This window comes from Mustela putorius, unplaced genomic scaffold (genome assembly GCF_011764305.1).
Source record: "Mustela putorius furo isolate JIRA1106 unplaced genomic scaffold, ASM1176430v1.1 tig00537335_pilon_pilon_pilon, whole genome shotgun sequence".
NCBI classification, from domain to species: Eukaryota; Metazoa; Chordata; class Mammalia; order Carnivora; family Mustelidae; genus Mustela; species Mustela putorius.
The window spans coordinates 3,281,838-3,296,148 of NW_025422457.1; the positions used below are offsets into that span (position 1 = coordinate 3,281,838).

The 14,311-nt window shown below is 45.6% G+C and overlaps 1 protein-coding gene across 1 annotated transcript in view; it reads left to right on the plus strand.

Moving 5' to 3' along the window:
• LAMC1 (laminin subunit gamma 1) overlaps positions 1-14,311 on the plus strand; it is a 124,040-nt gene that overhangs the window by 92,365 nt on the left and 17,364 nt on the right. Inside the window, exons 11-18 of the mRNA XM_004767975.3 lie at positions 464-576; positions 2,482-2,703; positions 2,822-3,010; positions 8,739-8,984; positions 9,458-9,611; positions 10,222-10,364; positions 11,300-11,478; positions 12,588-12,744. Coding sequence (XP_004768032.3) covers positions 464-576; positions 2,482-2,703; positions 2,822-3,010; positions 8,739-8,984; positions 9,458-9,611; positions 10,222-10,364; positions 11,300-11,478; positions 12,588-12,744 — 1,403 coding nt within the window. The remainder of the gene's footprint in view (positions 1-463; positions 577-2,481; positions 2,704-2,821; positions 3,011-8,738; positions 8,985-9,457; positions 9,612-10,221; positions 10,365-11,299; positions 11,479-12,587; positions 12,745-14,311) is intronic.

Below are 14,311 nucleotides of genomic sequence, written 5' to 3' on the forward strand. Positions count from 1 at the left end.
AGTGGTTTCTTTACTTAAGCTTATCAGGCCTCAAGTTGTTGAAGAAAAAGGTTTGGAGGGGCACCTGGGTGGCTCAGTGGGTTAAGCCGCTGCCTTCGGCTCAGGTCATGATCTCAGGGTCCTGGGATCGAGCCCCGCATCGGGCTCTCTGCTCAGCAGGGAACCTGCTTCCCTTCCTCCCTCTCTCTGCCTGCCTCTCTGCCTACTTGTCATCTCTGTCTGTCAAATAAATAAAATCTTAAAAAAAAAAAAGTTTGCGTTATAAAGGTGACTCTGGAAGAGGAAGCCTTCCCTTTACTTACTGTGCTCTTTCCAGCTGTACTGTTAAACCAACAGGCCTGTTTCTGACTTGGTTAGATTGTCAGAGCATTGCACTGTTGGTGGCAGAAATGCATACGAAATGCTTTCTCAGCACCCACAGCTGTCCTGACAGAGGCTAATGTGGCCCTTTCTTTCTTTCTAGGCTCCACGAAGCAACAGATTACCCTTGGAGGCCTCCTCTTTCCCCTTTCGAATTTCAGAAGCTCTTAAACAATTTGACCTCTATCAAAATCCGTGGGACGTATAGTGAGAGAAGTAAGTTATGATAGAATTTGAGAACATTAAGATGATTGGGCAGAAGGGTCTGCATAATGCAAAAGTTGGTCTCTAAAGTCCCAATACTATAGCACTGGTCCTATAGAAGTGAATGAATTATCTCAGTATACATGAATTATGTATAAAATCAATGCACTTGTTAAACCACTTTCAAGGACCTGGAGAAAATTTGCTAGAATTAGTAAATGGCATTGTTTTATAATGATTAAGACTGATGAGGTGACTTTATATCTAAACACAGTCTAAGAATCTTACATGTTGTTCTGCCGGCTCACATGCTTAACCTTTATTTCTTTCTATTTATTGCTATTAATTGTCAAGCCCTATAAACTATTAGCTAAATCATGAAAAACTATAAATTTCTGAGTGAAGGTTCATCATCATGTTAAACAGAGCTGTTTCCAATATGCCTTTAAAATCCTTCCTTATAATTTTTTTTTTTTAAATGAGGACCTTTTTTCTGTAGAAAGCTCAGGCTATTTGGGTGGAGTCAGAAGGGTGGTGGTGTGGCGTGGTGAGTCATACTTGCAGCTTGGATGTGTTGGTTTTTGAGATGCCTACGTGAATATCCAGACAAAAGTATCTTGTATGTTGTTAGAAATAACGGTCTGGGGCTTAGGAATAAATTAGGACTGGAGATCTAGAGTTGAAAGGTTGACTACCCCAGAAACATAGATATCTAAGGGCCATGTGTTGAGACTTAAGGGAGAAAAAAGAATTTTAAGGAAGAGAAATAATGAATGGGTTTTTAAAGATGGTGCCATTGGATTTCGGATCGGGGACTAAGGAATCATTGGTGATTTTTTTTTTTAAAGAAGTGTTGAAAGTGAAGTTACGCTTCAGGGCTTTGACAAGTAATTTGAAGGCGAAGAAGTAAAATAAAGCTTATTCTTTAAAGAAGTTTGGCTGTAAGGGAAGGAGAAGAGATGGGATTATCATTCAAGAGTAGGGACTCGATGAGAGGGAGAGCGCTTTTTAGGATGGGAGATGTAAGAATGGTTAGAATTGGAAGCATATCACCCAGTGGGTATATCTCATGATCTCGCTGTTGACAAAATCCACAAATGTATTAAAAGTAGCTAAGTTCAGAGCAGTCATAGAAGAGATGTCCTTCAGCCTGAGGTGGTCAGTTTCTAAGGATTCTATAAAAGGCAGGTGAAATTTCATGACATAGGGAAAGGATGATGTAATTAAGGACTGCCTCTTGGGGGCATGTTCCTGCTGAGGCCGTCACGGGCCCTGTTGGGTTGGATGACCGATTGGTCTAAACCAGTTCACGGCTTCCTCTGTTTTAATTTTCTTCTGGAAGCAGGGAGCACTGTGACATACGGCACACTGGCTTTTGTGTAATTGCACGTTTGCCAAAGTAGCCCTGAATATTAAAATTTGGTCACCAGTTTTTCCTATTTTCTGCGGGGCCAAAAAAGGTATAATTGAGAGCTGCTTGTTGGCAGGTGTGTTCCTTGCTCTCTTACCCCTGAACTCTACAGTCAGGGCCTGCTTTTGTAGCCAAAGAACAAAAACTGGCTACAGACTCTTGTTGTCTCCTGCATTCTTGCTCTGATCTCCCCTTGGCCCAAAATACTGTCTGGCGCCTTTACTTTTATATATGGGTGATTGAGACACCTGTCAAACCCCACAGAGCTGGTTGGGTGTGTGTTTAAGATATGTTTGCTGTCCTGCCCTTTCAGATCCTCAGCACCGGGTGCCCCGTGACTGTCGTGAATGCTATTTTCTAGTTATCTCCCCCAATAGATGAGTTAAGCCAATAGCTGATTGTCTCTGGAATTTTGTGTCCGATTCCTCTTTAGCTTTATTACCTTTCTGTAAGCTTTTAGAACACAGCAGCCCATTCACGGACTCTCTGATCTACACCACACGCAGGTGCTGGGTATTTGAATGATGTCACCCTGATAAGCGCTCGCCCGGGGCCCGGGGTGCCTGCCACCTGGGTGGAGTCCTGCACCTGTCCTGTGGGATACGGCGGGCAGTTCTGTGAGATGTGCCTCTCGGGCTACAGAAGAGAGACTCCAAGTCTCGGGCCGTACAGCCCGTGTGTGCTTTGTACCTGCAACGGACACAGCGAGACCTGTGACCCCGAGACAGGTGAGACAACGAGCTAGGGCCGCTGGACTGAAATCCTCTCCAGCGGACGGGCAGGAAAGAGCCCCTGGTCTTACCTGCTGGCACACCTGCCTGTTTTCTCACACCCCCCTCCACACAGGCGTCTGTGACTGCAGAGACAACACGGCCGGCCCCCACTGCGAGAAGTGTGGCGATGGGTACTACGGCGATCCCACCTCGGGCACCTCCTCCGACTGCCAGCCCTGCCCGTGCCCTGGGGGCTCAAGCTGCGCCGTCGTCCCCAAGACGCAGGAGGTGGTGTGCACCAACTGTCCTACCGGCACCACCGGTCAGTCCATGTTGCTTCTGACAAAAATACATTAGGGCACAGAGCCTGGGGGACTTGCAGATTTTGTTGGGCTGTTTGGCGCCATGATTACAGTCATCTAAGCGGGCAAAAGTTGTGCGTGAAAGAGATTTATTATGGATTCATAAAATGCATATCAGATACAAACAATAGCTAACACATTTACAGCCATGTACTTCTCTAAGTACTGTACACCTTCTGCCTCAGTGATCTTCACAGCTCGTTGACGTGGGTTCTGCTGGGATCCCCATACTACAGCTAAGCACACTGAGGCACAGAGACATGAAGTCATTCACATGTCCAAGCTGCCTGGTTAGTCCTTGGAGGAGCTCATGACCACCCCCATATGCTCTCCCACCTAAGATGAGAACCATCTTAGTTTGTGGGGCTGTCCTGGGATTTTTAGTTTGTGGGGCTGTCCTGGGATTCTTGATACAAAGTGGTACTTTTTAAATTCTTAAATTCATTTTGTTTTTTCTTCAGTAGTCCTTTCAGTGCATCAGAGCCCCTCACATTTAGTTAGGAAAAAATATTTTTTTTTAAAGATTTATTTATTTATTTATTTATTTGACAGAGAGAGAGAGATCACAAGTAGGCAGAGAGGCAGGCAGAGAGAGAGAGAGAGAGGGAAATAGGCTCCCTGCTGAGCAGAGAGCCTGATGTGGGGCTCGATCCCAGGACTCAGGGATCATGACCCGAGCCGAAGGCCGAGGCTTTAAACCACTGAGCCACCCAGGTGCCCAGGAAAAAATATTTTTATAGCTTTGGTTAGACATCTGTTCCTATTGTCTGAGTCTTTCTTTTTGATAAGAACCTAAAAATTGATCTTTCCTAGCTACTCAAGGAGCAGTCTTGCTGACTGACTGAGGAGAGCAAGGCTCACTGGTGACCATTCCTCCACTGACTTCAGCCTCCATGTGATGGCGAGGTTCTGGCTAGGCTTCTGATAGAACCCTTGACACAAACTTTTTCTTCAAAAGATATCCCCTCCTGGAAATAAGTGAGACAAAAATACCACTCAGCTAATAATTTGTATCTCTTGTACCTCATCAAAACACTCTTTAATCCTTGGGAAACATCAAAATACCCCATCTTCTCTTTTCGACTCCTCCGACCCGACACGAGCACAAGGGCATTGCAACACAGAGGGAGTCAATCATTTGCTTAAGGTAGTTGAGAAAATAAGAAGTAGAAACCAGTGTTGACTTTCAGATTTTTTACTCTTTGTATACGTGTATTAGAAAACAGTGGCCCATCAGCGGCTCATAGATGGATTTCTCCGATCTCATTCCCCGTTACCCTCTGTTGCCTTTGTGGTCTCCACTGTAGCTGTCCTGGGCTTCTTGTAATCCATCAGATCAGCCACACTCTATGTCCTTTTATGCACAGTCTGCCTTCTTTAGAACATTTTACCCCAACTTGTTCCACCCAGACCTCATTTTTCCTGTTCAACTCCGATCTTTACCTTGGAGTTGGGTTGAAACATCACTTTCCACGGTGAACCCGCCCTACACCACTCCCTCAGTTGTTAGGACCTTTTTTCCACTCTGCTGCCGCAGCATATAGCAAGCATCCCCCTGCAGACTCTCTTCTTAGATGTACTTAATATGGCATTTTGATGAGAGATCCGTTTGCTCATTCTGTTGGTCCATTGGGTCGACTGCAAGCCTAAAACTAAGGTAAGCACTGGAGACATTCTCATGGCCATGCTGAAGAAGACAAATGGTGAGTCGAGGTGATTTGGGATACATGCTGGAGCGATGGAGTGTCCTCTAGATCTGGCAAAATGTTGTAAACTTGTTAGTCTATAACCAGATTCTCTCACACAAGACTCCTGAGGTATGTTTTGTTTTGTTAGTTATCATATGACTTGCGGGTGTTCATGGGTGTGTAGAGGTCCACGCGCAAAGCAGCATAGACCCTGCGGAAGATGATGCCGTCACTCGTTAGTCCTATATCCTGCTTTCCTTTTTTCATAGCACTTTTTAACCACTTGGTATTTTTCTGTCTGTCTTCCCCCTTCTAACCCCCTAACACCTGTTAAGCTCCACAATAGCAGGGACTTTTGTCTGTTCCATTGACTTTTATATTCCTAACACCCAGAATAACACCTGACATGTATGCTTGTTGAATGAATGCAGATATTTTTTGGCTAAAGAGTAGAGTTTGCAGATATGGGGTAAGATGTTTCTCATTTAGAAGACAACCGAAGAACAGAGGAACTGCCTACATATAGCCCCTGAGCTCTGTGCACATGCTGTGCTTCACGTTTGATCTTTAAAATGATCTTTTGAGGCAAATTAATAATAATGATGATGATGATTTTTTTTTTATCACATTTATTTGAGTGCCTGGCATTGGGAATACAGAAATGAATAAGAGATGGTCCCTGCTCTTCAAGGGCTAAAAGTATAGCTGGAAACACAGATAATTTTAAGACCATGCTAGAGGAGAAAGAACAATGCCTCCCCCAGGGTGGAGGGGATGATCAGGAAAGCTGAGGCAAAAAAAAAAAAAAGTACCTAACTTGCCCAGAGTCATGTAAGTAGTACATCCAGGACTTGAACCTACATCCTGGACTCTGAGACAAAAGGATAGCTTAGCTGTTATTGCCAGAAGGTACTTTGGCATGCTTTAGCAAGCTTTCCATGGGCTCCCGTGCACCCCTGTTTTAGGTTTTCTACCAGATTAAAAAAAAAAAGTTTTATTCAAAACAGGTTTCAAAACATTTTAAATATAGATCATATCTAGAATGGCCAAGTGATCCTATGAAAGAGCAAAGCTGACATACTGTCCTAATCATGGTCTGGAGAAGGATCTTGGGTGAGGGTCTGATAACTGCTCACACCAGAGACAAGAAGGGCCCGTGTAGCATCCATTCTTCCTCGCCCAGCCCGCCCCCAGCCACAGGTTCGGTTCTGTTCTGTTCGGCTCAGCAGTGACCACCAGTGACCACCGTTTGCCAAACGCAGGGGTCAGTTTTCTGTCCTCCTCTGACCCGGTCTCAGCAACGTGGGACCCTGGTGACTGCTCACTCCACCCCACACATTTCTCCTTTTGTCTTTGGGGACGCGGCCCTCTCTTGGGTCTCTTTCCGTCCCTCTTCTCTAGAGGCTCCTTTTATCACTTCTGATTCTCAGCCTGACACTCCCATGTCCACTTCATCTGTATTCTCCCCTCAGGTGAATAGATCTTATCTTCTAGCTTCAAAAGACTTTCTGTGCCTCCTGAAAAAATCTGTCTTAGGTCCCGACCACACTCTCTGCTGAGCACCAGAACCTACTCTACGTCTTCGCTTGGCTGGTGGGCTGCAAGCCTTCCATTTGCCCCTGTCCATCCTTTCTTCATTTTTTCACCCCTGGGCACCTGTATGCACGCGTCACATGGGCCCTCCGTTTGTGTTCAGGGAGCAGGAAGCGCCTAGAGGAGATTGGTGGGGAGGGGCAGAGTTTTTAGTCCAAGGCCCCCTCTGGGGTCAAGGAGGGTCCTTGTGGCTTAGTGACCTTCCTCAGGGTTCTCAGCTCCTGAGGCTGGCTTTCTCCAAACAGCCCTTTGTCACATGAGGTTGTGCTTAACTGCTCCCTCCACCCAGCCCCTGAGGCCCAGGTCACAGAGCCCCACAGTCGCTACCCCCGGGGCTGCCCTGTCCCCTGGGATTGCTTACACCTTGCCCACACTCGTATAGTTGGTGTCTTTATTAAACTCTCTTCAGGTCTTGCTAATTTGAACCTGTCTTTTTTTTTTTTTTTTTCTAAGATTTTATTTATTTACTTGAGAGAGAGAGCATGAGCGAGGAGAAGGTCAGAGGGAGAAGCAGACTCCCCATGGAGCTGGGAGTCCGATGCGGGACTCGATCCCTGGACTCCAGGATCATGACCTGAGCCGAAGGCAGTTGTCCAACCAACTGAGCCACCCAGGCGTCCCTGAACCTGTCTTTTTAATTTTCCGCTTGAGTCAGATGGCTAAAGGCATCACAAATTTAAGCAAATCCAACCTAAATCTTTGACATCTTCCCTTTTTCTTCAATCCCAACCCTGTCCTTCCCCCAATCTTACTCATCTCAGTGAAAAGACTACCGTTCACCTAGTTGCTCCGGCTATAAGCTAAAATCCTAGGCTTGTCCTTGATTCTTCTTTCTTTTATTTCCTGGAAGCAGTCAGCCAGCACGTGTGACAGGCTCGATCTCACATCTGACTGAGTTTCCCGGCCTCCACTGCCACTGCCCTGGTCCACACCACTGTGGTCTCTCGCCTAGAAGAGCCTCCTCTTGGGTCTCCCTGCAGCCCATGCTCACCTGCTGCCAGGATAATCCTTTTAAAATGAAAAATCGAGGGCACCTGGGTGGCTTAGTCCCTTAAGCATCTGACTTTGCTTCAGGTCATGATCGTGGAGTCCTGGGATGAAGCCCTGTGCCCTGTGTCAGGGTTCTGTGCTCAGTGGGGAGTCTGCTGCTCCCTCTCCCGCTGCCCCCCACTCGTTCTCTCTCAAATAAATAAATCTTTAAAAAATGTAAATCAGGGCATGTCACTTTAAAAACCCTCTAATATTACCTCATTGCACCTTAATTTAAACCAGATTTTTTTTTTAATACTATGATCTTCAGGATTGGCTCTTACTACTTCCATAAGCTTATCGTGTTTTTCTGGCACATGCTTTCCTTGGATATTAGCATGGCTGTTTGTTGTGGTTGTTGTTTCCTGTCTTTCCGTTGTCATCCCAGATAGCTTTCTCTAACCACCCAGTGAAGTAGCCCTTAACCCTGTCACTCTGTCATGTTGCTCTGTTTTGTTTAATTTGTTATGCTTATCCCCACCCAAAATAATCTTTTTATTTAGGTATCTGTGCTTTGCTCTCCCCCAACTATAGTATAAACTTCATGAGAGTAGAGATCTTGTCTACCTTGTTCACCACATCATCCCGACAATCTAGAACAGCATTTATGTGTAAGAGATGCTCAGCAAATGTTCATTAAATGAGCAAATGAGCAAACTTTTATTTCTCCAGAAGCTTAAGTTAATTCATTCCCTGTCCACTACAAAGATATTAAGATTCCAGCTTGAGGTAATAATGATGGCAAAGTGGAAAAGGAAGGAGGAGGAGCAGTGAGTGTGCTGGAAAGAGTCCTGGATTCTAGCTGTGTGATTGCGGGCGAGTTACTTAACCTCTCTGGTCCCTTTGCTATAATAGAAGCTGGAGGCAAATGGCAGTTTCTGAGTTCTCTTCGACGAGACTCTGATTCTGTACTAGTTGGCAGAGCTCAACGAAGGTCTTTTCTAGGGAGATTGTCCTGCTCGCTCTATTGTATAGGAAACTGATGGTGCTCAGGGGCACTTCATCTCTTTTAATATCATAAACCAAAACAAACATGAATGCGCTGTCCCTTGGGCCTGAGCCCGACTCCTGTACAAAGCACTTTGAATGCACGATGACAGCTAGTCCTCAGGACAGTTGAAGTGCAGTAGGCAGAGCATGTGCTGTCTTTCTGATGGCAAAATGGGTGATGCGCCCAGAGTCACTCCACTGGTCTGGCACCAAGCCGGGACTGCAGCCCCGGTCCGCTGCTCACCGGGGCTGGTGGCCTGTCCACTGTGTCATGTTGCCCCCCACCTGATGGTTCACCTGCGCGCTTGGTAACCAGGTTGCTCGTGTGCAGTAGCACCAGGAACGTCTGAGGCCTTTCTTGCATAACAGCAGATTGTCTCATGTGCAGGTAAAAGGTGCGAGCTCTGTGACGACGGCTACTTTGGAGACCCTCTGGGGAGAAACGGCCCTGTGAGGCTCTGCCGCCTCTGCCAGTGCAATGACAACATCGACCCCAATGCCGTTGGCAATTGCAATCGCTTGACAGGAGAATGCCTGAAATGCATCTATAACACTGCTGGCTTCTACTGTGACCGCTGCAAAGATGGGTTTTTTGGAAATCCCCTGGCTCCCAACCCGGCAGACAAATGCAAAGGTAATCTCGCCATCGGCCAGGTTCTGTTACAGCCGTACTCATTTATTCTGAGAATTCATCTTGAGGTCGCTTTAGATATTTACGGATGCTTGGTCTAACGCAGCACTGTTCAGCAGAAACGTAGTATCAGACACTCGTGTAACTGAAGTTTTCTTGTAGACACATCAAAACAAAGAGAAACAGATGAAGTTTACCTTTAAATCCTGTATTTTATTTACTCTGATATATCTACCATAGTATCATTTCAATGAGTCATCCACTAAAAATGATGGAGAGCCACGTTCTGTGTTCTGCGTACCAGCTTGTCAGAATCCCGCGTGTGTTTCCCATTCACAGCCCCTCTGGAGACTGGCCACGTCGCAAGCCCTCAGTAGCCACGGGCCACTCATGGCTGCTGCGCTGATCAGCTGAAATCGGGACAATCTGTAATGCTTACATTTTGCATCTCCTGCTGTCTCCGTCTCTTCCCCCAGCCTGTGCGTGCAATCCCTATGGAACCGCGTCGCAGCAGGGCGGCTGCAGCCCCATCACGGGCCAGTGCGAGTGTCTGCCCCACGTGACCGGCCGGGACTGCGGCGCCTGCGAGCCCGGCTTCTACAACCTGCAGAGCGGGCGCGGCTGCGAGAGGTGAGGGGCCGGCTGCTGTGGCGGGAAGGACGCTGTGCTTTTGTTTGTTTGTTTGTTTTCCATTGTGATATATGGGTTTTTATGAGTTCCCCGTAATGGTAGCCTTGATTTTGTTCAGGAATTATTTGAGTTCCTCACTCGAGAGGCAGTCCTGGACAGTGGTATTGGAGCTACTGCGAGGGCGGAGTAGAGTGAAGCTGCCCTAGAGGTATCAGAGTCACCCAGGCGACCTTTCAGACGTGACACCTTCTGAGGCGCTTTCTGAGATGCTCAGGGTCAGGCTGTTGGGGGCCAGCAGCCTGGGAGTTTGTATTTTCAAAGCTCCTGGTCAGCCCCGAGGGGGTGCCAGGTTGGAGAGCCCCTTTGTAGTGGTTTTAGGAGTGGACTAACCCTGTTCGTGGGTGAGGTTCGAAAGAGAGGTTCTGAGTAGAACTCATGGAAATTGCTTGAACCTCGGGTGCTTAATGACCCTTACCGTTTTGTTTTAATAGCCCTTTAGATTCTGTTTTCTGGTCCAAATCACATCAGTTCTGCGCTGACCGGGGGTGGGAGGAAGGTTTGCTTAGAGTCTGTTTTTCTCACGGGAGAAACATCACGTGTTCATTTGCAGGTGCGACTGCCATGCATTGGGTTCCACCAACGGACAGTGTGACGTCCGCACCGGCCAGTGCGAGTGCCAGCCCGGCATCGCAGGCCAGCACTGTGAGCGCTGCGAGCTCAACCACTTCGGCTTCGGGCCCGAAGGCTGCAAACGTAAGGAGCTGGGAGCGTAGAGCTCTGAGTCTTTCCTGATTCCAGTTAGGACCACGGACTTCTACAGTCGGGGCTGTACCTAAGTCCTCACAGAGGCTTGAGGCTGTGAAAAGCCTCCTTTCCTGAAACTGGGGCTTGAGAGCTTCTCTCGTTCCTTGGCAGCCACCTTATTTATGTCTTCTTATGTCCCACTTCTGATTCTTTTTCCAGTCTTTTGTCTTCCCAAGGAAGGTCTCCCTTTGATCACCGGGCTTTCCCACTGTGCTTCACGAAAATTACATTCTTAGAGCAGATAATGAGACAGGGAGAGACTCTGCTCACAACTCACTTGTTGGCTGGCTTACCGGCTGCAGTCGCTTCCCACCCTTGGGGCCCTCTTGGTACGCTTGCATCTACACATCTGCTTCTCCTTGGCGTAAACACTTGCCTGGAATGAAGCCTCAGAACCGTTTGGTGTTTTGCTTTCCGAATTCCTTCATTTCTCCTGTGGAATGTAGCATAAATCATTGACCCAGTTCCGAGAACAAAGCGAGTAAACAAACTATAAAATAATGCAAAATATATATTAGCATTTGGGTTTTCTAGTTCCTTAATGAGAGAAATATTAAACAGCAGAGACAGGGAGGTGTAGTAGAATTCTTGAAATGCATGAAAGGGCACCGATGCGTCTAATAGTCTAACGTCTGTAATTACTCAGTGACGGGACGTGTGTCCCCTCGAAGGATGCTGCACTTTGGACTTGTGTTTGCTTAAAAATTTCTGTTCTCTCTCCGGAGCGACTTAACCATTTGAATTCTCGTAATTTGGCCTGTTTTTCAAGAACATACCTACGTATGATGAGAGTGCCATCAGCTTACTGATGTCAGTCTGAATTAAAAGACAATGCATTCTCCCTTCCTTTCTCTGTCATTGACTCTTTCTACTTTATTCTGCAGCCTGTGACTGTCATCCCGAGGGATCTCTTTCACTCCAGTGCAAAGACAATGGTCGCTGTGAATGTAAACAGGGTTTTGTGGGAAATCGCTGTGACCAGTGTGAAGAGAACTATTTCTACAATCGGTCTTGGCCTGGCTGCCAGGAGTGTCCAGCCTGTTACCGGCTGGTGAAGGATAAGGTAAGCTGTCCACAGGGCATTTGCTCATTCATTCATTCATTCAGTAGACCTTGAATGGGTGCTTCCTGTGTACTGAGCACTAGAGAACAAAGGAGGAGCAAGATAGGCATGGCCCCTGTCCTGAAAGACTTGTGTTCCAGTTGGGAGACAAATAATAAAAATTAAATAAAGAGATACTAAGATAAGCACCAGAAAGAACACAAACAGAGAATAACTGGGAGAACGACTTTATATAAGTCCTCTCTGAGGACATTTATTTAAGGTGAGATCTTAAGAATAAGAAGGAACAAGCCTAATGAGAAGTGATGGGTAGGCTGTTTCAGGCAGAGGGAGTGTGGGGTACAAGGACCTCAGAGGTGGAGGGTGTCTGGAGCCTCCTGAGTGAGGAGGGAGTGGTTTGTAATAAGACCGGAGAGGTTGGTAAGACAGCTCATGTCACACCATGTCAACCACAGGGAGGGATGTAGATTTTATTCCATATCCAGCATGAATGCACTGAGGAGTTTTAAGCTAGGAAATCCAGTTTATATTTTAAGAAGAATGCTCTAACTGCCATGTGGAGAATGATGGTTAGGAGTGGGGCAAAAGGGCAAGCCTGGATTGAACTGGGTAAGTATGTGTGTTTGGGGGGGCAGGGTATTAGAGAGGGCCAAGGATAGAGAAAGAGAATCACCAAGGATGCATCTTGGGTGTTTTGCTTAAGGTACGTGGAGGCATTGTTTATTGAAATGGAGATGACTCAGGGGAAGAAGATTTAAGAGAAGAAAGTCAAGAGTACAGTTTTGGATGTTGAGTTGAGATACCCATCAGAGCTGAGTGAGGTGTCAGGAGAGCAATCTAAAATGCAAGGGAGAGGTCAGAACTGCAGAATCCTCAACAGGTAGTGTTTCATGTCAAAGGAATAGGCTTGATAGTTTTTCTCTTGAAGCCAGAGAAATAAAAACTACTCACATTACCTGTTTAAAAGTAGATAACATGTGGAGTATATAGACCTATGTATTTATAGGGTGAGTGCCCCTTTGATGATCATTCCTGCAGGAAGTACCACTGAGTTCTTCAGGAATATTTGCATGTGCTGCCTTTCTTTTTTCTACCTTGATTATGTTCAGGTTGCTGATCATCGAGTGAAACTCCAGGAATTAGAGAATCTCATAGCAAACCTTGGAACTGGGGAAGAGGTGGTGACAGATCAAGCCTTTGAGGACAGACTGAAGGAAGCAGAGAGAGAAGTTACGGACCTCCTTCGAGAGGCCCAGGATGTCAAAGGTATATGCATGTTAAACAGTAGGTAACTCCTGCCAAATGGCCCAGTCTTTAGACATGGCTCCTAGTTCAAGGTTATTTAGTGTGGCTTTATAAAATTCTTCAATTTTTAAACTATTTATAGAATCTGAATTTTTTTTTAAAAACAATATGTGAAAATACAAGAACTTGTTTTAAGATACAGTAAGCAAAAATAATTCTCCCAACACATCAGAAACTATTAAGTGCTGAAATTCCAAGTGTTGAATCTGTTCCATTACAAAGTGTTTTCAAACAGTTTTTAAAAATCAAGACAGGTATGCATTTTGGGTGTGCGTTATTTTAGTTGAAAATTTGAAGCTGCATTCTTCTGTCAGTCTACTGAGTGAGAATTTATCTTCTACACTACTTTATTTCTTTAGAAAGGACCCTCATAAGGAAAAATTGCAGTCTTTAAGTATTGACTAAACAGCTAGATACTAAATACATAACACCTCGTATTTATGAAAGATTAGAAGTTAGTGCCTACTTATGAAATTTTCTGTTTAATAAGTGAGCAGATGTGCTAGTAACATCATGTAAAAGCATATATTTTATATTATGTGTCTATTTAATGTCCTTTGAAATTATGTTGCTTCCCCGTACATTATCCGATGAGACAGATGATAAGCAGAGGAATTGGCTTAAGATTTAGAAAACAGGGTGCCTGGGTGGCTCAGTGGGTTAAGCCGCTGCCTTCGGCTCAGGTCATGATCTCAGGGTCCTGGGATCGAGTCCCACATCGGGCTCTCTGCTCAGCAGGGAGCCTGCTTCCTCCTCTCTCTCTCTGCCTGCCTCTCTGTCTACTTGTGATCTCTCTCTGTCAAATAAATAAATAAAATCTTTAAAAAAAAAAAAGATTTAGAAAACAGTTTATTTTAAAATACCTTATTAACTTCAAAGGAACTTAAATTTGTAAAACTTTGCAAGTAGGAAAAAGTTATTTTAAATTATTTACTTCTTTTTGAATCACTTTTTTAAAAAGATATATTTATTTATTTGAGAGTGAGTGAGTAAGAGCCAGCGAGCATGGGGAGGGGCAGAGGCGGGGAGAGAGAAAGAGAATCTTCTGCGGACTCCCTTCTGAGTGCAGATCCTGATGAGGGGCTCGATCTCATGATCCCCAGATCATGACCTGAACCAGTCGAGTTGGACACAACCACTGGAGCCATGCAGGCACTCCTTAACACACTTTAATATTTTATTTTAATAAAGATTTTATTTATTTATTTGACATAGAAAGATCACAAGTAGGCAGAGAGGCGGGGGGGGGGGGCGGGGATAGGCTCCCTGCTGAGCAAAGAGCCCAATGTGGGGCTTAATCCCAGGACCCTAAGATCATGACCTGAGCCGAAGGCAGCAGCTTAACCCACTGAGCCATCTAGGCACCCCTAATATTTTATTTTTATTATTTACTCTGAATTAAGCTTTTTTCCCTAAATTTGGACAAATCCTTTTCTACACTTATTGAGTGCCTACCAGGCATTGTGCTGAACACCAATAATGAAAAGATAAATAAGACTGTGCTCCTTCTAGCGAAGTACTCACTATC